Here is a 27564-nt window from a genome sequence, read left to right as displayed (position 1 = left end):
GGAGTCATCCCTTCTGGGTCCACAGGCACCATCATGGGGGAGCCCTGGCGAGATTCAAGCCTCCTGTCATACATCATCTGCAGACAAGCTGCCTTTTGTACACTTCCTACCAGCTGATCCACCGCACCTGTTACGGCTAGGGGGTCTCCCCTTCCAGAGGGTTCACTGCCCCGGCCCAATACGCTGCCCTCTGCGTTAATGACCATGGGGCCTGATGGTTGCCAGCAGTTAAAAACACACCTGGGCCCCAGTATCCTTCTGCTTCCTTCTCTGACAACAAAGTAACTGAGCCCCCCTGCAGATCTCTCAAACCTCCAGTATCTGTTTTCCTTGAATGTTCAAAGCAGTGATTTATTGGAACTCTACTCCTAAAAACCAGCTTCTGCCTTCTCTGTGACAAACTTAAAAAGAATCCGCCGGTGAAAACGCAAACACCTTTGCAGTGCAGTCAGGCCAGGACAAGTCTCCTAGCCTGGCACTTTCTTTGAGGGGCGTCTTTGTAACTCACCCTGGCAAAACCCTCTTTCCTCCACAAAAACACATACTCAATGACAGCAAGCCCACCTTTCCTGTTCTTCTCCAGCCACGTTTTTCAGACAAGGTCCTGAAACCAAACGCACTCTATGACACCTAGCAGATGCACAGTCAGGTTCAAAATGCACACGGATGAAATGCAACGGCTTTGTGTCCATTCGGACACATGGAACGAGCTGTGAAGCTACAGCTGAACACTCTCTGTATTACTAAAAGCATGCAGGAACAGAAGGAAATTCTCGCAGGGGCCACCTGCTTTGAAATAGCACCAGTCACTGCAAAGCAAAGCAGTGACTCTGGAGGAACGACTACCCTGAAACAGGTGGAATTCCTCTTTCGACACCTGGCCTCATATTATAGAGCATGTTTCATGCTATGTGTTAAAAGCATTCAACTCATCTTATGTTTGCCCAAGTGCTACGAAATGATCTTTTCCCAAAGAAAGGGTATCTTTCGTATCACTGATTACATTTTTCTTGCTTATTCAAAAAAGACTGCAACATATAAGCTACAAATACAAGCAATGAATAAGAAACGGCAAAAAACCAAGGTCCAACAGCAGAGAAGTGCACGGTATGATTTAGTGCGGAATGCAACTGATGCACATGGAAGAAGCAGTGGTGGCTGAAGTCTATAAACGTCTTCTCTCGGGGCTTCTTTTACGTTTGACGTTTGTGCTTAAGGATTCACTCTAGAAAAACGTGACTTCAGCTTACGCCAAGTGCACCCGTGTAGAGGAAGTGGGTTAGTTTTCTCTGCACTTGTCTTTTTCAGGCAACTGCATAACATTCTACACAATCTTTTGGTAAGCTGGAAGTTTTCACATTCAAGTCTAAACTGCAAAGCTAGCAGAAAAACCTCCCTTTGCTTAGCACAGGAACTTCACAGCTTTCAAGCCATTATGTTCAAGAGTCAGGAACACTCCTCTTTTTCCTTAAAAATGCCCCTAACATAGTGACACATTACCTTGTTTAAGTTCTTTAGCGATTTTTTCATCTAGTTCCTGCCATACCTAGAATTATACAGAAAATACAGTTAATATTTTAACAGTTACGTTTTTCTAATATTAAACTTCTAAACCATTCTTAAAAACCACACATAATGAGAGAAAACCTAAAAACATCATTCCAAATAGACACATCTTGGTTTGGGGTTTGATTTCTACTGAAGAGAAACTTTTGGTCAGTCGGGCTGCAGCTGCCTCATTGCTCAGCAACGTTAACAAAACAATTTGTAACTCACCAGCTGGATTATTACTGGGCATTTAACAAAATACACAGGAAGAAAGCAAGAAAGCCTAGCGCAGTTATTGCAGAGAAGGTATGGCTGAAGTTTATCATCAAACACACGAACAGAATGTCAGCTACATGCCGAGATAGGTACAAATGCCACCCACAGGGACAAATCAGCCAGTTGAGGCTGGCTTCTGCAACTTCACAGAGAGAAGAGCTGCACCAGCAGCTGCTGCAGGATTGACATACACCATTTGTATAGAAAAAAGCGTGTGCCAATATTCTTCTTTTCTCCACCTTAAGATGGGAAATTGAAAGAGCTCCTACAGATGATGCCAAAACTTCTTTATTGTTATTGCAAATACCACGACACGCATTTATAAAAACATAAAAGCACACACAATTTTTTCTTGCAAACTGTGTACTAAGAAAAGATAACCACAGCTACAGCTTCTACGCAGCGAGTGCTGTGGGGTTTATTATGTAGCTGGAATCAGCCTGGATCACTACAAAGAAGCACTTATGCCTCTTCTCCCCTAGAAAGTGGGTATTGTTACCAATTAAGTTATTCTCACTTACGATTCTGCCTTCAGAAGCCTTCACAAGAAGGAATCACATCTCTTAATTTAAGAGTCACAGTCCAAGCGCTATATGCTGCTGTTTACATTTGATGATACCTGCTACTCCTACATTTTTTCCATCAAATTTGTGACACGCAGAAGTGAATTTCAAAACACGTATCATACAGCTTCCAGGGCTACGATGGCCATGAAGATGCTGCAGGGCTTGGACCTCATGAGCTATATGGAGAGGCTGAGAGCTGCAACTGTTTCTTTACTGGAGAACAGGAAAGCTCAGCGGGACCTTATGTATGTGTATAAATACCTGGTGGGGGGAGTACAGAAGATGGAGCCAGACTCTTCTCAGCAGTGCCAAGCAAAAGAACAAGAGGAATAGGCACAAATCCAGATAGAGGAAATTTTAACACAAGGATTTTTACAATTATTATTTTTAAAAAAATTGTAAGCATGGACAGACACTGGAACAGGTTGCCAGAAAAGGTTGTGGAGTGTCCATCCTTGGAGATGTATAACACCTGGCTGACAGAACAGTGACAAAACCTGCTGTGGCTGACCCTGCTTTGAGCAGGGGTGACGTTGGACTAGATCATCTCTAGAGGCCCCTTCCCCTCACTCATTCTGCGACTCTCTTGATTTTAGTACTGAATTCCTGGGGGAAGGAGCATTTATTTTATGAAATGAGCAGACCCACCTAGCAGCATAACAACAACAAGAAGAACGGAAACACTGCACAGGGTACTCAACAGCACAGAGAGAGCAAGAGCCTCAGGAAGGAAACCACTCTGCTTACCCTCACAAGAGGAGCAGTAACAGGCAGTAACTGCAAGGGTCAAAGGAGCGGGGCTGTAAACCAGCGAAGCGGAGGGAAGGGCTCTCTCTCCAGGAACACAGGGATAGCTGGGACCACATTCACTAGATCCTGCAGGAGAAGCACCACTCTGTGATACTTCATTGAAATACTCTGTGCCAACAGAGCTGCATGAACAATGGAAAAGGACCCCCCAAATCTCTAATTGTTTTCAAGCAGGTACAAGCAGAAGCAAAATTCTGGGGAGAAAGGACCCCCTAACTCCTGAGACGAGACACAGGTAACAGAAAAAAGCAGGAAAACTAATGCCTAGACCAAAATACGGCCCAAACCCAGGACCAATCCCAAGCAAAGACGTAGTAGTTAGTGGTGTTAGAAGAAACCACTTTCCCTGGTTTCCTGAGTCTTCACAATGACTAGAAGGTCCACAGGACCCTCTGCAACATGTACAAATCAATCAAGAGAAGAAAAAGGTCTTGTTTTCCTCTTCTTCATTCCATCAATGTCTTTGTGATTCTCATCCATGTCTGAGGGAAGAGAAATAGGTGGAAGTAAAGCCAACACACTGATTTCTGAAAAAGGAATAATGAAGAGCCAGGCAAAATACACCTCCGAGGACCTTAACTTGCCTCCACTTTTCTCCTTCCCCCCAAACCCCTGGGAAAGGCATCACAGCTGAGTGTCCCAAACCTCCTGAGCAGGCACTTCTCACCTCACTGCACATCTCTTCAGGTGGTAACACACCAGGTGTTCACTTGCAGCAGGCACCTTCTCAACAGTTCTTTTTTCAGAAAGTGGTGTTGACTTACTACTTATCCACACAGGCTGCTTTAGCACAGAGTAAGCTGGATCCTGTAAGACTCCGTGAGATGATGCTCCGAGTCTGGAGTACCAGTACTGTTCTGAAGTTGAGATCCTAGACACAACTGCTGCGACCACCAAGAACTTTTTGTATATCAGAAGTGGCAAGGAGGGTAAACCAGCCTACTCCTAAAGCTCAAAGTTCCATCATAACAGATTAAATCCATAGACTATCATCTCACAGATGGTTAACTACCACAGAAGCCATTGCATTACATCTCACAGATGGTTAACTACCACAGAAGCCATTGCATTACATCTCACAGATGGTTAACTACCACAGAAGCCATTGCATTACATCTCACAGATGGTTAACTACCACAGAAGCCATTGCATTACAAATACATAAAGCAGAGAAGTCCCCTGCAGCAGTCATTCTTTCACTTGGACAAACTAAAGTTCAAAATATGCGCAGTGTTAGGAAAATGTGAATACAATCAGTAAGTTTTAATCAAAACCTAACAGCATAAACAGACAACATTTCCAGTATAAAATACCATCCCAACATTAAACAATGCTGGCTGCAAACCTTGCCATGTATCTGGCTGCAGAGAAGAGAGACGGACAGATTTTTGATGAAGGAGCTGAAAAAGAAAGAAAAACAGCCTGAAGTTCACAGGTCTTCAGTGAGAAACAAGAACGTGGCCTACATGTAAATGAAGCAAGTAAAAAAGCTAACAACAAAGACTGCTACAAGAGTGCAGAAAGCCAAATCAGAAATGGAACAGAAATTGGAAGATGAAGTAGGAAGCAGACATTTCCCTTCCCACATTAAACTGGTTTCATTTATCCACTGATTCACCCTGGTTGCAGAGTTCACTGTTCTTGTCTGTCAAGACACCCATGTTCATTTTCACCAGCCTTTGGCACAGCTGTTAGGATTTAAGCTTGACATTTGTTAAACCTAACAACAGGACTCCAGTCCCAAAACCTCCTTGCAGCACTTGCAGGAGACATTCCTTGCCTTAGTCTATGGACTAAGGGAGCAGGTCTGAAATACTGAATTGCTAGTTGCTACGGTCACTGTCTAATTACATGCACAGAATTTGTCAAGTACTTGTAATTTATTCCACATTACTGAAGCTCTAATACAAATAAAAAACACCAAAAAAACCCCAAAGACATTGCATGTGATTGGGATTCTACTGGTTAATAAGCTTGTGCCAATATGAACTTTTTTTGTATTTTTAAAGATCCTTTTGCACTTCAAGGTTATTCATTTCTGTAGCGTATATATTTGATAAAGGGGAAGGGGCTATACTGTAATGGAACACATTTCTTTATGCTTTTTTAAGAATAACACGCTCATTTTTTGCTGAACTTGTGATATGACCATCTTCAACATGTACGGCTCTATGTGTAATCACTGATAGTCATGCTTAATGTTTAGGAAAACGGTGCAATCTTTCAAGCCTTTAAACACCAAATTCCTTAGTTAAGTCTAAAGGAGAAACTGTGTCCACTTGCTAGTGAAGCACTCCTTCCTCTTGTCAGCATCATTTACCAGGGTTTTTTCCAACAGCTGCAGGACCAATGAATACCATCATTTTGAATAACAGCAGTGTGAACTATTTTCACCTCTTTGCCCCTGAAGCTATTTCAAAGCTTCTGCACAAACGAAATTCACACAAACATCTCCCTCTTCAGAATGGCTGGCATGTTCCCTACTTCCAATAGCCCTTCTCACCTTGAGGAAGCTACCACAAGGAACACCAAATCTGCAGAGAGCTTTGACTAAAAAAAGAAGCCTCAAAGGACTGCCTGAGGCACACTGCAATTTCAGCTTCTTAACTCCCTGTCATTTAGAGCTTCAGTGGCAGAAACATGTGTCATCTCCAGCCAAGGCAGCACTGCGCATCCTGAATTTAAAGGCAAGGCAAATTCTGTAGAAGGGAACCAGGTTAGTGGGAAAACAAAACTGAGGCATAACTGAAGTAAACAGTGAAGTGAAGAAAGGGCTGTGTCAGAGAAATTCTTCTGTTTTGAAACAGTCTGCTGAACAGACAGAATACCAGGCAGCACAACCAGCAAAGCATTTCAAAACAGACTAAAACTATAATCTCTGGTTTCTTCCCTCATGCTCCAACTTGCCTCCTGAATGGCACGGGACTCCTGCGGAAATGACAGCACAGACTGTGCATCTGGTGATTTTGCATTTGGAAACTGATTGAGATTTGCCACCCGTTATTGTATGCAGAGGGATACATGCAGTTTTTCCCTTTTGTTACTTCCTGACTTCAAAGTCTTACGTTCCAATTCAATCCTCTTTTCTCAGATGCATGTTATGCACATGACATACTGCACCCGACTGAGAACAATTAAGCCCGCAGTTCTAAGTGAAATACTCACCTAGTCCTCCAGCAACTACTGCACCTCTGAGAACTCAGTTCCTTCTTCTGAAGGACTCCAGAGAAGATCAGGTTTTAAGACTTCCCTGAATACACTGAACGTCAGGTGACTTGAGGCTACAGGCAGTGCCACTACAATTAGTCTCAGTTGTTCCCTAACTGGTGATTACAGGAAGAAACATCATAAAGAGATGTGCAGCTGGATTTAGTAACAGGGAGGTTATTCTTTTTTTCCTGTTTCTTCTTCAAAAAAAGAAACCACAACTGTTAAACCCTTTTCTTTTAAACTAGGACAGCTTTTTTCCTAGAAGGGGGATGGTTTCCTCCTTTGCCTTTTTCTTCTTGTAACATCTCGCTCCCATCTCTCTCTCTTTTTCCCCTGCCCTCACGTGCTCCCTGCTCCCTGTCCCTCTTGTTCCCTTGTCCTGGCTTTCTCCTTACTTCAGTTTTGTAGTGGATCCCTGAATTTCGCCTCCTTTCTGCTGCTTGCGTGCAGAATATTCCCTGCAGGTGGTACAGTACTAATTGCCTCCCACGTTCTTTATGCAGCGTTACGTCCACCCCTCTGACACAAAAAACACATTCGCAACGATACAGAAAAGTTCATCTCTTAACTGCCGCTGCTACGCACTACCTACACACCGCTTTGTCCATTTTTGTTTTGTTGTTTGGTTTGTTTTTTTCTTTTTCTTAAGCCAGGCACAGTATGCAGACACGTTATTTAAATGGATTCTTTCCAGTGTAGGTGGGACCACCGAACCGAGATAGACTTAAAAGTGAGCGAATGCTTCTCACATTCATTCAACAACAGAATATGCGAGGGACAGACACCGACTGAACAGGCAAGCTTGCCCATGCCTCAGTCCTATGCTAGGTGGGAAACGGATTACAACGACTGACATCTGGTTTCCAACTCTCATGATATCACATTTACGTGATATTACGTCTGTGAGGGATGTGCTATCATGCTGACTGCTAATTACAGGGCATACTTTGACCAGAGGTATGCAGAGGTTGCAGCTTTTTACCAAATTAGAAAGCTCTGTAGACTTCCTGAGGAGCAGTTACATATAACACCACATAGCAGGACCCACAAAATCAAATGCCTCCTATGCACAGCATACGTCCCGCACTCAAGTGAGAAGTTACGTGTCCTGTTCATACCATCCTAGTTTTGAAGCATCCCTTTGTTGGTATTGTACTAAAACAAGTTCCGGTGAAGAAACTGCTAGCATGAACATCAGTGAAGGAGGAAAAGGTGTCTCAAAGAAAGATGTCTGATGGGATTTTGCACTCATCATAAAGTTCACTGTTTTAAAAAAGGTCATCCACAGAATGGCTTGGGTTGGAAGGGACCTTAAAGATCATCCAGTTCCAACCCCCCTGCCATGGGCAGGGACACCTTCCACTAGACCGGGTTGCTCCAAGCGCCACCCAGCCTGGCCTTGAGCACTGCCAGGGATGGGGCATCAGCACTAAATTTTACTGAAGAGCTTCTCTGGCAGCTTCCTATGCCACAGTATTCTTCATCACAGTTTCTCTTGCAAAAGAATGTTGTTACGCAGTCTGTCATTTAGATCTCAGTATTTTTTGGTCTTTGAGCACTTCTGGAAATTTGTATAACCCTGATGACCAAAAGTCTTCGTTTCTACCACCTAGTTGTGTACTGTTTTGATGAGCAATTTGGTTTAGCATATCAGAGCATATGGTTTGGAACTAGAAATGGATTCTAACTTTAGACTGAAAAGCACAACCTTGCTTACAGATACTCTTCAACACTAGTTGAGAACAGTATTTAAAAACGCTTACCTTAGCCACATAGGCTTCAACTCTGTTTCTTGATGGTAACGTATTCACGGTCGGGGTTAGGAAGCTTCCTGCTAGATTTAGACTTCTATTCAGTGCCGGACTGTTGCTAATATGTCCCAGTTCAGTTGAATACAGAACTGGACCACTGACAGCGCTGCTTGCAGTTAAAGGTTTGCTTCTATGGCACTCCTGAAGGAGCTTATTGTTGGCTTCTGCTAGTCTCTCATTAGCTCTGAAACATTCAGAAGCATACAAAGAATTATCTTTGGTAATAAGACTTCCGCAAAGTTACCCTCCAGGTCTTTGATTATTATCTGACTTCTGAAAGTGGAAGGGATTAAGAGAGTCCAAAAAAATCTCCATAACTGGATCTGGGTTTTTTTTGGAGAGCCTATTTCTAAGTAGTCACTCTACCTGCAAGAAGCAGCAAGAGTTAACCAATACTTTGGGCTTCTCAGCATTAAGGCCTCAAAGCAGTCTGTGCACACCGTGTGTTTACATAGCTCTTCCTGAAAGGTACATCACCTGCATAAGAACTCTGGGCTACCCTTCCTTTCCCAAAGAAAGCTGAAACCTATGACATGCGACTAAAATGGAAGCCAAAAGATTTTTGTTGTTCTTCTTCAGAGCATCAAATGCCGTTCTCTGAAGGGCCTATCCTTATTCAAGCAGTAAAGGACATGACATTATCTTTTCTGCCATACTTAGAGTAAGAAGAGGAGATTAGAGACTGGCAAAAAGGCTGCCTGGTAAAACAAACTCAACTTCAAAAATATCCTATTAACGCCCATGATCGGTGCTGTTACTGCTGGAACACTGAAGAGAAATGAAGATAGTTCCAAAGAACAGGGGGGACCCTTAAGGTACTTTCATCACAAATATGCTATCTTATGCATAATGCTGACCAGATGTAGAAAAGGTATTTAATGAAGAAAACTGCTTGAGGAAAAAGTAGTATCTTATTATCACCCCAAAAGAGCAGGGACTTACCTTTCCAGTTTTTTTGCTAGGCATCTTCCATTTTTAACTTCCTCCAGGTACAGGTCTTTGTACTTTTCCGCTTCTGCCTGTGCGGATTCTTTTTGAAAAATACTGTCTCGTTGGGTATTTTTTATCCTGTCCAATTCACGTTCGAGGTCTCCAATTCTGTGTTCTAGCTGGTTTGTCAGCAAAGCATGACGACTGGCTCTGATTTGTTCTAATCTGTCCTGGGAGGCTGCCTGCATCTGAAGTAGATACACACTTTCAACCACCGCAAAGAAAAAGAGAACTCTCCTCGCCAGTCAATTGCGTGTGCCCAGTTTCAAGGGCCCAGCTCTATTCAGCGAGGCAACTGTGCCTCCTCACTGCCATCAGCGACCAGGGCAGAACCCTGGAACTACCACACCAAATGATTCTTTTCATTCAGAAAGAACCCCCATCTTAGCACTATTACTCATCAAAGCTACTGATGAAGGAACACTATCTCTGTAGGACAGGGCATAGCATTCCTCAAAGAAATCATGGAGATGCCGCACCCCCAGCCCCCACCCTGCAGCTTTGGTGACTTCTTTTCTGAGCGTTGCCCCTTGTGCAATGACTACGGAAGATGTGTATGGCTGGCTGTGACAACTCTTAAGTTGCAATACCCATTCAAGGATAAACAATGACAACAAGACCTAAACAATGAGAACAAGACCAGTGGGCAGTGATACCCCTCCAAGAACTGCAAAATGAAAACCTACCTCGGGCAAGTTTTTGATTCAGGGCCTGCAGGCACACTGCACGCACATGAAAGCATCTTGCCCAACCATATTCCCTTCTCCCACTGCCCTTCAGGAAAAACAGAAGTACAGCGTAACACATGGAATCAGGCACCACCACCACCCCTAAAAATGACAACCAAAACAGAAGTCTATAACAGACACACATAAGAAATTAACTTACCTGCAAAAACAGATTGACTTCTTGCAGTTTTTGCCTTATTTCTTGTGCAGCTCGTTCTTCCACCTCTCTTTTGTATTGTTCTATTTGGCTGCGATCCACCATGTTAGTCTCCATATGGTGTTTGAGATTAGCCACCTCTTCTTTCAGCTGGCTTTTGCTCTTTTCCAGTTTTTCATGGCTCCCACGCATGGTGGACAACTCCTCTCGCAAATCATGATTTTCTGCTTCTAGCTGCATGCCTTTTTTAGACTCTATCTCCAGCTGCTGGGAAAGTTCATCAACCTGTAGACAGGAAAGGGGGAAAAAAACAGGGAACTCAGAGGGATCTAAAATTAGTCAAATCTGTGAAAATTGGTAAAGGAGTTGGCCATCAACACTGTATTTATCATCTGCTGATTCAGTGTTAAAACAAAAGCGAAACCAGGCTCTTCTTTTAAAACAAGAACAGCTTTCACATCATTTCTGACAGCACTCCTCAGGTTCCCATCCTTCCTCAGTTCTGCAGTGGGTCACAGACCAAGAGGTACCAAACCAGCGGCATTACACCCGCAGGGCTAGGCTGAAAAGCACTAGGGCTATTCTTCTGCGAGATGTTCATACGATCATAGGAAATCAAACACACCCATACCCAGTTACATCACAGCCACATTCTGGTTTCATCAGAAAAAAGCCCCATGTATCATGCTTCAGAGGAACTGTCACATGCTGTCACACGGTCAAAGCTTCGTCACAGAACTGACAAGACAAGAAACGGATACCCTTTCCTTCCATTACGCTAATAGATCTGGAAATAGTGGTTCAGAACACCGCTTTTGCAGCAGTGGTGGCAGAAGACAGTCTCTTTAGGTCAAAGCTACGGTTTGTTTTCAAAAGATTTCCAGGAAATATCAGACTTCCCATAGGTCCCAATGGTCAACTACAGCTTCTATCCCCTTCTTTCCCCCTCCAGAAACATCCATCGTCTATACCTATTAACCATAAAACATGATATCCCATCATCTTTTGGTTTTAAAAAAGTGGGGGAAACCAGCAGAGTCAACACTTGAAAGTCTCTAAAATACGTAGAAACTTTACACTTATTTAAAATTGCTGAAACGTAATTCCATTCCCTGTCATTCAAAATAACTCTTCCAACAGGAACACAAATATGCTGCTAACCTGTGAACTAAAAATGAGCCACTCTCAAGGCAGTTGACTCATTCTACAATAGTATCTTCTAAAAAGGAGCATAACTTTGAAACACAGCTACTTTAGCAACAAATGAGCGGAGAAGCAGATAAAAGGTTCCATGCTACCAAACAGCCAGAGCAACCTCAAAAGCGTTTCTGGGTCTCCAAGACCAGGAAAGACGGACTGAGTCAGCTACTAGTAAGCAATAAGTTACTGCATTCATTTTTTCTGCATCACCTCACACTGCATCGTGCCCTGCGAAGCAAAGACACCATTCCGAAAAGCAAACCCCCACCTGCCTCCTGCTCAACTCGTGCCTGAGACAGGCTTCAGGGGGTGACCTTGGGCAAGGCCAACTGCACAGAGTTGTTCCGAGTGACGGTGGCGTTACTCCCCTCTCTTCCGAGAGGGAATGCATCCGTCGGAGCCCGACGATGCTGCCACGGCCTCAAGCTGCAGCCAGGCCTGTGCTGGGCCTTCACTGCTCTCAGCCCTGGCCCTCACCCATGGACGTGACGTCCCAGTAGGACTGCAGACCTGCCCATCCCTATGGACCGGCCTGGTGATCTGCACTCTTGGAGGACTCTGCTTACTGTCCCCAGAACTCTTCTGCTCTTCTTGGTGAGGGCCTGTGGGGCTGATCCCTGGCCTGTGTGGTCACAGACCCTGCCAGCCTTGCTGTGGCTCTTGCTTTGCCCTTCCTCTGCAGGACAGCCTACCCCTGATGCGCCCTCGCAGATACTGCTGTGTACGTAACACTTCCATCTTTACCCCTAAGAGCTACATCAGTATTACAGTCGCCTACTACTGTGACCATAGAAGGAACATCAAAACCCAGCCAAATAATTTCAGAAATACAGCCAAGAAAACAAAAGTCAAAGTCAACAACATGAAAAGAAGTACGAAGAAAGAACAGAGGTTCCAAAAGAAAAACCACCACCACCAAAATAACCCAAACAAAGCAAAGCTCACCTTTGCTCTTAATCTGTCAGCTTCATTGACCATTTCAGAATACCCGTTCTTCATTTCTCCCTGCAAATTCAGCTGGGACAGTCCCCCTCTCGCCTCATACACCCTTAGTTCCTTCGTAGCTCTGCTCAGCAGCCTCTTCAACCTGCACAGCAAATTAGGCACAAAAACAATGAAGCAAAGAAACAAAACTGGACTTTTTCACATACTCTCATGTAAACAGCACAGACACGGCTTGCTTCATCTTTAACATGCTTGACACACCAGGAATTACCAGGAAAAACCAGTATTCCTGTGCCACATACGCTTGGAGAGTCCAGATTTCACCTGAAAAGAGGAATGAAAGACTCCCTTTTTGCCCGGAGAACTGCAGGGCAACCTGCATCTGCAGTTGTTTTGGCAGCTATTGAAAACTAGGGGCTGGTGTACAGAAGTACCTTGCAAGAACTAACACGAGGCTGGCATCTGCTCACAGTTAGGTACACCTATTTTTTACATTACAGTTCAATAAAACATGACTTCTACGCAGGGATACCTCTTCACCACGCTAAAAAGCCGTACCTCTTACAGTCTTTCTGCAGATCGAGGTTTCTTTTCATTTCTTGGTCCAGACGTAGTTCAACTGCGTGTTTCAACTCTACCAGCTTCTTCACCTCCTTTCTTTCACTCTCGCACTTTCAAAAGAGAAAAGAAAGATGTATCACACACACAGAGCACAGGAAAAATACCTACGTACCGTCTGTGCATCTGGCGCTCTCCACAGAGAAGCTGCCGGACGTCTCTATCCGGTAGCCACGTTCCACAGAATGCCACGGGACGGAATTCCTGAGGATATTCCATCCCTTCAGGTTTCACATCAAACAGACCAATACGTAACTACAGAAACAGATGCCCTCGCTGAAGCAAAGGCCATCCTCTTCTAGACAAAAAGGTGGAAAAGATGCTGGAGAACACTTTTGGCAGTGCCTCTGCTCACAGTAGGGATTACGTAGGAATGCACTTCATGGGCCAACACTGACCCATCTAAAGCTTTCATGGGATCTTCCACCAACCAGCAGGCAGGGGCTTGTGGAGGAATCTGATCTTTTGGAGTTCTTCAACATTTTATGAACTAAGTAAGAAGAATCACCTTTCTTGATCAAAGCTTAGACTTGGATACCTTTTTTCTGCTCTCTGCTTAGATCTGAGGACTAACATCCCGTTTGCCAAAACCTTCCGCAATTCCGAGAGAAACATAACAAACCAGAACAAATCAGTATTCTTTGGTCCCATGCACATAACATACCAGGTACACTGTAGAAACAAAATAATTTCAAGAATGGACAAACTTTAAATTGTTCTTTCTAAGCATATCCTTTACCTCTCTTTCTACTTTGTCAGTCTCGTATTCGAAGACTTGTTCCCTTAAATCAGTACACTTGGCATTTAAATCCTTGTTTTGCTCTTCTATGAGATAAATTTGCTTTTCCCTATCAGCTCTGAGTTTGTTCAGAGTATCATTAAACCGGTCCTGCACATCATTCACTACTTCTTCTTTCATGATCCTCTTGCTCTGTGTATCTTCCAGCTGCTGACGCAGTAAAGGGTTTTCACTCTGGAGCTGGGCCAATCGCTCCTGCAAGGACTCCTGTTTTATTACAAGTTCGCTTACTGGATCTTTCTCAAGTTGTTGAGCACGATCACATTCCTTTGCCTGACGCTGGGCTTGACTTAATTCTTTTTGTGTCATTTCTACAAGCAAAGTTTTTTCTCTGAGGGTTTGCTCCAACTGGTGAAGCTCATTTTCTAGCCTATTAGCTTTGCTTTCAGCTTTACACAGCTGCTGAGACAAGCTCTTGTTGGCTTCTTGTGTGTCGGAGAGGTCATGATGGAGCTTGTCTTGCAAGCGATGCCATTCATCACGTTCTCTGTGAAATCTTTGTTCAGCATCCTTTTCTGATGACCGATGACGTTCAAGTTCTTGAACAGCAGCATTCAGGCGGGAATGAAATGATTTGATTTCTGTCTCTAGTCTGTCTTTGCTTTCGTTTGTCTGCTCAAGTCTGGAAGTCAGCACTGCAGATTCTGTCTTTAGTAAGTCCAGCTGTGCATTGTACTGAAGAACCGTTTGTGTTAATGCTTCCTTGTTCAGTTTAAGTTCCTTTTTGAGAGCTTCATTTTTTTCTTTCAAGGTCTTATTTTCCTCTAAAGATTTTCCTTCTTCCTCCTGGTGCCTAAGTCTTACTTGATTGATTTCTAGCCTTAGCACAGCAATCTCATCTTGTAGTAACTGATTCTTGTACAACAGATCCTTTTCTCTCTCAGTGTTGGATTCCTGAATGACAGGGAACATGAATAAAGAGCCAATTGGGAAATGAATCTACAAAAAAAACTTCAGCAATAAACTGCATTTTAACATTTCTAATACTGAAGCATGACTTCAAGGATGAAGTTTCAGGCAATAAGCTACTCTGTGAACCCACGCACATGTACAATGTACGTACACAACGGAAGTGCAACATATCCTTAAAACCTAAATGAACATCCCAAATACACAATACCCCCTTAAACCTACAACCAAATAATAAAATTATTTAAAACATCTCAAGTGTAAAGCTTTTAAAATGACAGTGCTTTCTTGTATGTGCATGCCTTTATAATATTGCCTTTAAGGTTGAATTAGTTGTGCTACAGATCTGGTAAAAACAAGGCTAGAAAGGGTATTTTCCTTCTCAAATGTCTTCTGAACACTTATCCTTTTGTGTTACTGGAAGTTAGCTATGAAACTCAATCACCCCCGGAATGCAATAGTCCTGTATATTCCCTCTTTATTATATGTTTAACTTTTTTCGACTTAAACACATTCACCCTACATTTATTGGGCAGCACAGCCAAGAACAAACAAGGCTTCAAAGCACTGCACATTCTCAGGAAATTCAGTAAACTCTTTTCAAGATCTCTTTGAATACAGTGTTTATGGTTGCTTTTTCTCCTCCAGTTACTCTAACTCCTACAGAGAGTTGAATTCATTGTTGATATTCGATCATAAAATTTCAGTATGTGGAGGTGGAAAAGAAAGGCATACTTGAAGTAAGTAAGTTCAATAAGGGAATAACTAAAAAAAAAAAAAAAAAAAAAAGCAATGGAAACACAAACACTGTCAAACAACTTTCTTCCTGGTCAACCTTGACATAGGTAGCTAGGTGTCTCATTGCTAGAAACCCTAAAAAGTGATAATAAAATGTCTGTGAAATGACAAATAACAGATAGGTTAAGAAACGGGGTAAATAGTGTGTTCTATTAGTTTCCGACTTGCACAAGTAATTCAGGTACATACAGGAGTGATGCTGCTTTCCAGAACTTTTAAAGACGTAAGAGAAAACAGGAAAGGTATTTACACAGTTAAGTTACACCGGTAAACAGTAAATAAACCATCAAGAAACACGGGAAGTTATATAAGATTTGTTATGACTTTAAAACAAATATGGTGAAATCTGAATTATTCGAAAAAAAATATCTGCTTACCTCTGAATTTTTTCCTATAGATCTTCTTGTCTCTTCTTCTAGTTCCATTTGTCTCCCAAGGTGGTTGTTCAAAATTCCTTCTTGAAGGGCTCTGGCCCTCTTTTCCTGAGAGCGCTGTGTCTGTGTTTCATCACGTTCCTCTTCAACCTACAGTAATACAACTGCTTGCATCTCGAGAAAAATCAGAGCTAGCAATACATCTTCCCACTCTCCCCAGAATACCTGAAAAGATTTTTGATTCCCCACAGCTATGATAATCCACCTATAAAGAATAAATTTTAATTTTCTTCTGAAAATTTAAGAAGAAGAAATACAGGATGTTTTGTAGTAATTTCGAAAAAAGTCAGGCTTTGCCTGAAATACAAATGAAACCTAAATTCTGAAAAAGAAAAAAAGGATTAATAAACTGCAAAGCCAAAAAAGCCCAACAAAACAAAACAACAACAGACCAATTGTGAACCAACTGTTCTCTACTGCCCTCAAAATTTGGCAATAGTTATCCAATGCCTCTTCCATGAACAAAGCACCTCCTTCTCTAGGCATACTGGAATACAAGTGAAAAGAAGCAGAAAAGAAAGTGTTTAATTCATTATTTAATATACCTGTTTCAAGAGCTTTCTCAGTGTTCTTATCTCCATTTCTAAATTCCTTGAGTGTAACTCAAGTTTCTGTTTCTCCTCCCTTTCTTTACAATATTGATCTTCTTTCATTTGCAGTTTTTCTCTCATTTTCTCACAGAGCACTTCTACTCTGAGTCTCTTTGCTTCTTCTTGTTTCAAAGAACACCTGGGATGTAACAGAGTATTTGAGAAACAAAAGCACTGATACAAAAGTAGATGTTCCACATGATGAACTTGCAGAGACAACTCAAACCATAAAAAAACTTAAATGTTTCCAGATTCCATATTTTTACTGTACTTCTCAACTTTTTAAAGAATTCTAACTTCATTCCATTGTCCACGGTATCAGTTGTACAAAATACGGAAATAAACCATTGATTGATTTACCAGTTTTTTGTAAGGTTACACAGGGAAATGCACACTAGTGTGTACACTTCTGTCATAAAAAAATAAATCCTCTTCATATTAAAGCCATTATGTTGAAAAAGGAGTTTGTAGTCTCATCGGATCAAAGCATCATAAACTTTTACTATGGTTAATATACATTTTCTTAGTATACTGAGCCTACATATTACGGATTCAGTGACCAGAAGTAATACTGATGAATCAGCACGCCACTTATCTATGGCAACAATTTTTCAGCAAGCCTTCTGTAAGGCTGCCCACAGACAGAACAAGCAGTTTCTGTTTACTCGAGAAGGATGTCAGTGTTCAAAACCAGATTCAGAAATGCATGGGGTTTAAGCTGAATACGATTAAAACCAGGTTTAAAACCTCAGTGGATCTACCTCTGGGAGAAACTACAGCAATTTCATTTTGAAGCTGACTTACAAGGAAAGCCTTATGGAAGGTCAGCTTCTTTACCAACTGAAACAATCAGCAATGAGCACTGACATGGTAAAAAACGGTCCATGGTGTGCCCATGGTACCCAAACAAGAAAGCTGCTTTGTGTTTGATCATTATTTTGACTATTTTTTCCCATATATTCACAACAGTGAACAAGAAAAAAAAAATCAAGTGTCAACGTAAGGGAAGAACTGCCAATTGAAAGCCTGCTTTAGAAATTCTGCAAGACAAGAATCAACCACCACTAAAATTACTTGAAAGACTGACAGAAACATTTGTATTTGAATGGCGTATATTGCAAGGAGAAAGCTTTACATGTAGTTTCTAGTGTAATTTCGCAAAAAGTGTAACTTTTGAAAGTATAAATTTAACGCTGCTTGGAGAATTCACTTAGAATGAAAATACTACTTCTTTATACTTGACAGATGTTTGAGGATTTTGAACACCTGCTGAAGTCAAACCCAGGCCAAGCTGGGACCGGCCTCGTCTTCCTCGTACCCCCCTCCCCCGCGCTGGGAGGCCCAACTCCCCCAGGCCCAGCTCCCGCAGCCTCCCCTCACAGGGCTGGTGCTCCTGCCCCCGGGCCAGCCCGGCATCTCCCTGCCGACCTCACACGGACTGGGCAAGATCTCCTGGGCTGGGCGGCCAAACACCGGGCCCCGGGCTCGAGACACAGCTCAGCAAGCCCTGCGGAGGGGTGGGCACTCACTGCCCCCAGTGCCCTGGCACTGCTGCCCTCCATACAGCCCAGGCCGCTGCGGGCCGCCCCAGCTGCCAGCTCACGGTGGCTCCTGCTGAGCTCGCTCTCTGCCTGGGCCGCTCCCCAGCCACGCCGTCCCACCGGGGATCACCACAAGGAGATCTCCCCTCCCAGGCCAGGGCTCTGCAGTTGTCCTTGCTGAACTGCCTACGGTGCCTGCTGGCCACCCCTGTCTGACGTGATGTCAACAGCGATGAGAAACCTCACGCCTCCGGGTCTAGCTCAGGAGTGTGGGGAAAGGGGCAATCCCAAACTTGACCTTTCCAACAAACAAACAGGTAAGCAAACAAATGCTCTAAGCTCTGGTTTGACTTGCACTGGGTGGAGTTACCAGAAATCCTAGTATTATAGGCCCACTGAAGCTGCAAGGACAAAATGAAAAAAAAAAAACCACCACCCAACCATCTCTCAAATCTCTCTTATAAATCTGATTTCCCCATACACACTCTCTTGCTCTTTTCTTGCTAGAAAACAAAGTTAGAACAACATCCAGAAGACTGTACATGGAGCTGGTATCCGGACGTTTTTCCCCTCTCCTTCATAGCATAACTGGCCCACGGGATTCAAAAAACCCAAACCCAAAAGACTGGAAACTTCTCATCCTGTTGCCTGCACCATCAGTGTCTTTCGGAACAAAACCACTGACAAGATAATACATTATCAGACCACAATTTACATACTTAAGGCTTTGGATATCCCTTTTCCATTCTGCTTCTTGGTGAGCCAATACAGATTTCAAATCTTGAGTCTTCTCCGCTCTGAACCGTGACTCCCTCTTTTCATCTCCCAATTCCCTTACTTCGAGTGAGAGAGCTGTATACCGATTTGTCCCACGTTCTATTCTCTGTTCATATACAAGAAGTATGTTTCGCAGTTTCAACAAAGTAGCAGAACCTGTTTTGAGACAGAAAAGACACAAAGCTGCACAAATACTGCCCAATGCTGTTCAATGCTTTGCTGCATTAGGTGCAGGTGGCAGGTCTCGGTAGCGGGAAGGTCCCTGTGAGAAGGAGGCAGGGGTCGTCCCGTGCTGGACATGGACGGTTTCGATGGACCCACCGCAGGGCACAGCTGAGCCTCTCAGCCGTGCTGGCAGCTCCTCAGGAAAAACAAACGTAGGAAAGGGCGAAACCACCACACGGGCAGAGAAGGGGAAAAGCATGTGAAAACCAGCCCCGCAAACGAACACCCAGGTCAGCGAAGGAGGAGGGAGAGGTGCTGCTCCAGGTGCCAGAGCAGAGATTCCCCTGCAGCCCCTGAGAGAACCATGCTGGAGCAGATACCCACAGCGCAGTGCTGCGCAGGACCCCGTGCCAGAGCAGGCGGATCCTTCCCGAAGGACCTGCGACCCATGGAGGGCCCAGGCTGGAGGAGATTTTCCCCAAAGGACTGCAGCCTGGGGGAGGACTCACACTGGAGCAGGGAAAAGGGACAAGGAAGGAGCAGCAGAGAGAAACTGCTACGTCCCGACTGCAGACCGCAGCCTCCCCGTGCTGCCTGGGGAGGTGGCAGGGAAGGAGCGCAGCAGAGCTTGAGCAGGGGGGGTGCCGACGTGTCCTTCTCAGGTTTTGGGTCTTTGTTTCTCACTATCCAAATGTATTTTAATCGGTGGAGTCTGTTTTGCCAGTGACAGTCACTGGGAAGTGACAGCCCTGCCTTCACACTGACCCACAAGCTTTTTCACCCCGTTTTGTCAAGGAGGGGCAGTGGCAGCACTGGGCGGGGAGTTTGGCCTTCGGCCAAGGTTAACACTTGCCTGATGAAATTTTAGCATAGTTTAAGAGCCCTAGTAAGTGATGCTTATGTTTATATAATGCCTTGTGCATATATGCAAGCATCTTATGACAGTTGAAATTTGTTATATATATGTACTTATTATTTTTAAGCAAAGCCATTATTTTGCTGTACTCCTTGTCATTAGCTGTTGAGGGGTGTGCTGGTTGTGGCTGGGATAGTGTTAATTTTCTTCACAGTCGCTGGTACGGGGCCAAGTTTTACAGCTGTGCCGCAAACAGGGTTGGTAGCACGGGGATGTGTTCCTTATGGCCCAGCAGCGCTCACACAGAGCCAAGGCCTTTTCTGCTCCTCACCCCACCCCACCAGCCAGCAGGCTGGGGGTACGCAAGGAGCCGGGCCGGGACACAGCTGGGACAGCTGACCGCAGCTGACCCAAGGGACGAGCCATGCCACGCGGCATCATGCTCAGCATATAAAGCTGGGGGAGGACGAAGGAAGGGAGGGACATCCAGAGTGATGGCACTTTGTCTTCCCAAGTATTTGTTATGCGTGACGGAGCCCTGCTGTCCTGGAGATGGCTGAACACCCGCCTGCCCATGGGACGTGCTGGATGAATTCCTTGCTTTGCTTTGCTTGCGTGCGTGGCTTTTGCTATTGAACTGTTTTCATGCCGACCCATGAGTTTTCTCACTTTTCCCTTTCCGATGCTCTCCCCCACCCCACTGGGGTGGAACAAGTGAGTGGCTGTGTGGTGCTTAGGTGTTTAGGTGTGGCTGGGCTTAAACCACATCAGGGGGATATAAAGAAGAAAAAGCTCTTGCTGACTTTTGATGACCGCATTAGAAGGAGCTGAACTGTACTTTGCAAGAAACTGCTTCTCCAGCTCTGACTAGACAGAGAACCAATGATAATGTAAGGCACTTGGCTGATAATACAGGCAACATCTCAGGTCAGGTGACAGTTTCACAGCTTTTGAGGGGGATCTCTAATCATAAAGAGATACTATATCAAAAAAACAATACTTAGGAGTGCATACAAAGAAACCATGTTTTAAGGGGAACTTGTAACAGCTGAAGACGGTGACTTGAAAACATACCGGTATGATCCACACGAAGCTGTTCTAACAGCAGCATAGCCTCCTTGTAGGTTGAAGTTCGTAATTCCACATCCTCTGAAGTTGGGTCAGATGAGCGAGTTAAACCAGGGTCATCAGTTACTTCCACTGGGATGCTGACCTACAAAAAATACAGTACTTTCTGTAATTCCACTTTCTAGTATTACAGACCATTACAAATGCATGAATGATTCATTCTCTCCTTCACAGCCCACAGATTTGTCTCAAATACAATAAAGCTGCATACCAGCAGCAATTTGTACATCTGGTTGATCACTACATAAACACTGCTCCCATCTAAGTGATTAAAAGTTGATAGAAACTGTTTATCAAGAACTTCGTTTTACAGTACCTTGTTCTTTTCACTCCCAGTTGTTGCTGCAGGTCTAGAAAACAGAAATATATTTCAGTACTGGAATGCTTACATTGCAGTATGAATAATACCTGAAGTTCGTTTGAAAACCTCATTTCAGAAGTGAATTAAACTAAAATCTGGTATAGTAACTTCGCTAGATATAGTTCAAGACTGAAACAATTATTGTGTGCTATTAATGTCTACCGAAAGGCTAATTTTTCCGCAAAATATTAAGCAAATAGTTGAAATAACTGTTCCCTAAACTTCACGCAAAGTGACAGAAATCTTACAGCTACAGACATGTAGCTATACGCTTACGTGCATTCCCTGTTTAATACCAGGGGTTTAGCTCCCTTCAGTACCGAGAATCCTTCTCCTACAGGTCAAAGAACTGTAATTTTGGATTCTCTGGTGTCCTGGGTCTGGCTGGGATGCAGTTTATTTTCTTCACAGCAGCCCACACAGGGCTGTGTGTTAGATTTCTGACCAAAACAGTGTTGATAACACACCAGATTTTTAGCTAGGGCTGAACAGTGTCAACAACTTCTTTTTCTCACTTTGCCACAACCCGCACAAGTAAGTTCAGGGTGGGCAAGAAGTCAGGAGGGTACACAGCTGCAAGAGAAAAGGTGGAGCGGGGAGCAGGGCAAAAAATCCTGAGATACCTGCAGTGAAAGAGTGATGTTGCTTTTCTGTAAGTCTCTCCTCGCCCTTTTTAAACACATAAAATACTTCTAGGCCTGTGCACACACTCATGTAATTAATCAGAATTTGTGCACAGTGACCTTATCATTAACTTGGCCAGCATACTCAAAGCACTCTAAACAACAGCAAAGTGTTTGTCAACACAAAGTGCACCAGGTAGTGTGGTCACAAGAAAGAACAAAAATCTTCATATGCATCAGGTTTACAAAAAGCCTCAACACACAACAAAACCCCAAACTTGCCTCTAGCTCTTAGGCCAATTTACATCATTAAGTAAGTTTTGTTTTCAACGTTCCTTTTATGCATACCTTCCTTCATCCTCAGATGTTTCACTGGAAGTGCTATCATCCTGTACTTGACCATGATTGCCACTGGAAGAGCTCATCTGCTGATGAGCCTTCTGCTTTGAAGGCTGCCTTCTACTTTTCTTTGCAACTTTGGCATTCAGGGCAATTTTACTGCATTAAACAGAAAGGGGAAAAAAAAGTAAATCACCAAGTGAGTAGGCTTACAAAAAATATTTCTGTGAAACAGACATAAGATGATGTCCAGAAACGACTGAGACAAAAAATATCTACTATAAAAACACAGACTTGACTGCAAAGATCGTGGAAGATACCCAAGTACTTAAAAAACCTGCCCCTAGGAGTGAGGGGGACACGTGGAATCTGAGCTAGAGCCAGGTTAAGCTGGAATACCTATAATATCCATGTTACAGAAAGCATCTAGAGCAGAGATTCCTTTGAAGGACAGACAGGAAAAAACTCCTGCTTTAGGTTTACATAAAAATACGTGTGCCTTCTTTAGACTTTTGAGATTCGTTTGGTAATGTCATCTTTTCCCCTCTCCCGACAAAGGGCATATTAACTTAATGAAAAGGAAAACACCAACTGCACGGAGATCACTAAAATCACCTAGAAAAGGGAGTAGTAGCAAACCCCAGGTTCCTACTTTTCTTTTCTAGGTGGCCATTTCCTACAAAAATAACTGCTTTTTCCAGTCTTCAGTTCTGGTTTTGAAGATGCATTTTGCCTCAGTATTGACAAGGAAATCACAGGAATTTGGGTGGGGGGTTTATTTTTTATTTCCTTTTCTTTTTTTAGAGCAGGCAATAGATTTGAATATCGTGAGCGTTGTGTTTTCTAAAAAGACATTTTCTTCACTTTTGGAGAAGCAGTGGACTACTCACTATGGCTTTCACCACTGAGGAAACTACTTCACCTACCACAGTATTAGAAAACCTAAGACACTTACATAGTACTACAAATAAGAACTAGAGATCATTTCCTTAGCTTACCATTTCATTGGCATTTCAATCAATTTTGAGCTCTCCCCAGATGAAAAATTCTTTTTGTCTTTTTCTTCTATAGTGTTTTCATTCTCCATTTTCAAACAGTCATTCTTCCTTACAGTAATCTTTTGTTTCATTTGCCGATTAGTGATGTTGTCTGATGGTATATTTAATTTACCAAGACATTCCTGTTTCGCCACCGCCTGCACTTTTGAAATTCTTCGTTTGCTTTTTTCCTTCTCAACCTATAAAAAGAAAGTTAAGCTTCATGTATTTCTTAGTAGTTCTAAAAGACAGAAACACCACATCCAAGATTGATTAATTCAGGGTTTACCCCTGAAATAATATAACATTAGAGAAGCCTTTTCACAAAATTACACTACAAAGCGTATCATGTCATTGAAAGTGCTTTGAATTCACTCATGATTAAAGATAACAAGAATACAGCCCTTAGAAAGAAAACAATAGTGTCTCTTAAAACATGAGAACAACAATGAAGTGAAAGCATTACTGATGGACAAAGAGTTAGGAGGACTGCACAATGTCAGTTGTAACACCGCCAGAAAAGAATATCAAGTGGAACTGCGCTGGGCTCCTGCTCCCTGAACAAGGGGAGAAAAGAAAAAAAAAGATCCCAAACCCACAAACACAAATGGTTTCACAGGAAAGAGGAATTTTAGTGAAAGGCAATGAGGACACACCATGCAGATATCACAGCACATGAATTATTAGTCAAGACCCTGTTCAGAAGCTATTTTCATTCTTTGATTCAGAATCAGAACCGATAGAGTTCTATGGATTTCTTCTTAAGGCAATGTAGTGATAACTACTTGCACTGGAACCCAGTGCCACCTGCTGTTAAACTGGAGCAATAATGCATTCCGTTTTCCAAAAATGGGGAAAAAGACAACTCTCCACTGCTCTCTTTGTTCACAAGTAACATTTCCATTAGAACAAACCCCAATTTGTAGGAAGCATCCTCCTTTAATGATGAACAGCTAAAGTGAACAGGACCGTTGATCCAGAGCGAGATTAAAGAATAAAGAGTAGCAGGTGAACTACCTCTTCTGGCAGCTGTACCTTCTCTTTCTCCAAAGCCAGGAATACTATTTGCAGCATTCCTACCTTACCCTTAAATCTTCCCGTATCTTGGTTTAGTTCTTCATCAAGATTCCTTTTCAGCATGACGTATGATTGCTGAGCATTTGCAAAAAGACTTTCCATTTCTGCTTCTCCTATTTTGTCGATAAAGCAGTCCCTGGGAAAGTCATCACTAAATCCAGAGTCTTTTCCAAGTTCCCTCTCTGTTACAAAAAGTGCATTTTCACCACGTGGAGAAACTGTCTTATTGTAGGAATAATATCAGAAATGTCATCCAAAAGACTGGGTTTTAAGCTGTATCTCGGGGAGTATTCAGGACCTCCCACTACGTTTCTACTACTTCCATTTGCTAGAGGCACCTTTGTATCATCCATATTATTTGTGCAATCTTCTTCATCTGTACTCCAGGTATCTTCCATGTTTGCATTTCAGTTATCTTGATCAGGAAGGACACCAAGACTCGGATTACAGTTTCCATTTTGGGTACTTTTCCACCTAGCGTAAGTTTAATGTCTCCAAATTCACCTTTACTTTCTAAGCTGTTACTTGATTCTGTTGCATGAGATGAAACAGCATGAGAACTCTTCAGCTCAGCACTGAAGCCATCTTCTGACATTTCTTCCACAAGGGAAGGAGTTTTCCCACTTTCATTAATTTCACCAAGCAGCTGCTTTAGTTCTGCTGTAACGTTTTTAAAACTTGTTTTCAATTCCCTCTTCTCATTTTCAACCCACATTCTTGCATCTCTTTCTTTCCAAGGTTTTGGACTTAGAACTGCTTGTCAGCACCGTGCAATTCCTCATTTTCTGCTGTGAAATTTCTGATGTGAAAATTTCTGCCTTATCAGTGTGATTTTCATGTGCTGTTTTTTCTATCAAGTTGATAGTTTCTCAAATATATTTATCCTTAAGTAAACAGGTACAGACAGAAAGATTATCAAGAAAAATTACTACAGTTAATCTATGCAATTTCTGTTGCAAACTCATCCTATAATAGAAATAAAGCATTTTGAAAGCCATTTTCACTACAAAAATCAAGGGACACTAAATGAAAGGTTCACTGCATCACCATCTTCTTAACAAGAGAAGGACTCAGAGACAGCGGTTTCTTGGGTTAGGTTTGCCTAGGCATTAGGGTTGCTTTTACCTTTTAGCCTGCTTGCTTGCTGTAACTGCCGGCATTTGTCACAGAGCATGTTTATTTTTCATGTTTTATTGCTTTAATACCGTTTTTCATTAAAACTGCCAACATTTTTCTCACCCACCCTCCTCCCTCCATCGCGCTCTACCGTCTGGCATTGTACAGTCCCCGGCCACCTAAGCTAACCCAACGGGAATGAACATGACAAGCTTCTTACCGTTCACCACACAGAGAACTGGCTAAGGGAGGATTATTTCTTCACCCAAGCTTCAGAAATAATAAATTCCACTCCAAGGTGCAAAGGAAAGGATTTATTAGGGGAACCTGCCTGCTCCTGCCCTCATCCCAGGAATCAGGAACCCAAGCTCGCAGGAAAACCGCACCATGCCTTAACCCTACCCAGCCCCCTCAAGTCCCTGTCCCCACGCTCTGTTTCTCAACAGCTCCCACTGCTTCTGCCCCGTGTCACAGTCCTGCCCACACGCCCCTTCCCCTCGTGGTGCCTCCTGAAGAGGGCCTGCAGCCTTGGTGTCCCAGCGGGCTGAGACCGTCACGCTCCTCGCGCTCCTCTCGTCAGCCAGGCCCTGTTCTCCCGCGGCAAAGACCCCTCCGCTCACAAGAGGGAAGGAGCACCTCAGCCAGACACCACCTGTCTCACCCTCCCCCTTCCCAAGCTCACTGGCCAACTACTACCACCTTGCAACAGGCTTAAGTCCTGCGCTTTGCCTGCTAGAATTAGGCACGTCCCTCTCTCGTGATGCCCGGCTGTGGGGTGGAAATCATTTGCTACGCTGTCCCTTCGGGTGTTCCAGAGGACGCCAGACCCCGCTGTGCAGCCCTGCCCCGCACGCCCGCCACAAGCAGGACGCCTGCCTTATTCCCCTCTAGGATACCCTCCGAGAAAACCCTTTTCAAACACTTCACGTGGCCAAACAAGAGCGTATTTTGCAGAGGCTGGGGAAGCCTCAGAAAGGTCACCACATTTCAAGGTGTTCTCTTTGATCTTTGTCTTACAAAAGAGGAATACCGGCGTGTTTCATCAAACAGATCAGCATATTATAGACAAATCTCCCTCTTCACTTGAACGTGCATTTTGCACAGGCAATAAAACCCACATTTGGCTGCACTGTTTCTCAGAAGTGCACAAGAGGAAAAACACCCCTCAAAATGTAAGCAAACCAACTGAAAACAAATCAGTGTAACAGCAAGCATCCGACATAGTGACAAGGATTTAACCCCACCATAAGAAGACTGTATCCAACTTTACTTCAGACTGTAAACACAGCCTTCACCTACAGGACGTCCCTTCTGCATTATTCCCCAACTGGTACGTTTTCTTTACCTTAGTGTATAACACAGCCTACTGAATCAGACTGCAATCCAAAATACTTGGGTTTACATACCTGCACCCCATAATATTCAATGCCACCATTCATGTCTTCTTTTTCAGCTCATTATGACATATGAAAGGTAGATCCCGAGTTCTCACCTGCAGTGAAAAACCACACATTTTTATAAACAGTATGACTTAATACTACTTATTTACACCTAGAGTGCATCTTGAATCACCCTACTTGTGACAAAAATCTTAACATAAAATAAAAAAAATACTACATGCAGGACTGGCCATTTAGTAAAGGAGAAATCCTTCAGATGAGAGTTCTACGCCAACAGCAAAAACTTCCGTGCCATTCTACACTCCAGATGCTCAAGAGACAGCGTCACAAACTCCAGGCAGAAGCCCTTCACAACAAACCCTGAACTTTCAGTCACGTTTTAGCTCCTAGGCAAAGCGTAACAGTAAGGTATCAAAAATTAAGACGGGGGGGAAAAGTGCTTGGCCAGATCATAGCTTTCTTCTGCTACGTTATCATCCAAGAATGTCCAGGTGTTCAGACAGGTCAGCCCTAAACCACATACACTTTCAGCACTATGCCACAAGAACTCGAACCCAAAGAGATACAAACACATCCAAAGGGCACACGTAACGCAAACAAGGTAACTTCCTTTACAACTTGCCGGCAAGCGCCGTGACAGCTGGTGTTAATTAACAAATACTAAGCCCTTCATTGCTATAGCGCGCACCCACACCGTAAGTGCATTCCTAAGGCAGACATCGATAAAAGCTCACTTCAGCCTGTACGTGTTTACA

The 27564-nt window shown here is 43.4% G+C and overlaps 1 protein-coding gene across 1 annotated transcript; it reads right to left on the bottom strand.

The window, feature by feature from the left end:
* Positions 1-1418: 1418 nt before the first annotated feature.
* Positions 1419-27049, bottom strand: LOC308057325 (ankyrin repeat domain-containing protein 26-like). Its single transcript, XM_080411456.1, has 15 exons — positions 26816-27049; positions 23178-23416; positions 22189-22338; positions 21173-21206; positions 20803-20941; positions 18650-18863; positions 16345-16528; positions 15743-15889; positions 13599-14552; positions 12800-12912; positions 12242-12383; positions 10100-10381; positions 9164-9399; positions 8174-8405; positions 1419-1546 (listed from the first exon to the last, which is right to left on the bottom strand). The coding sequence occupies exons 1-15, from the start codon at positions 26846-26848 to the stop codon at positions 1481-1483; spliced, it is 3165 nt and encodes a 1054-aa protein (XP_080267582.1). The 5' UTR covers positions 26849-27049; the 3' UTR covers positions 1419-1480.
* Positions 27050-27564: the final 515 nt, after the last annotated feature.

This window comes from Falco punctatus, assembly GCF_963210335.1.
Source record: "Falco punctatus genome assembly, contig: scaffold_71, whole genome shotgun sequence".
Lineage (NCBI taxonomy): Eukaryota > Metazoa > Chordata > Aves > Falconiformes > Falconidae > Falco > Falco punctatus.
This window is presented reverse-complemented; position numbering and strand designations above follow the sequence as displayed.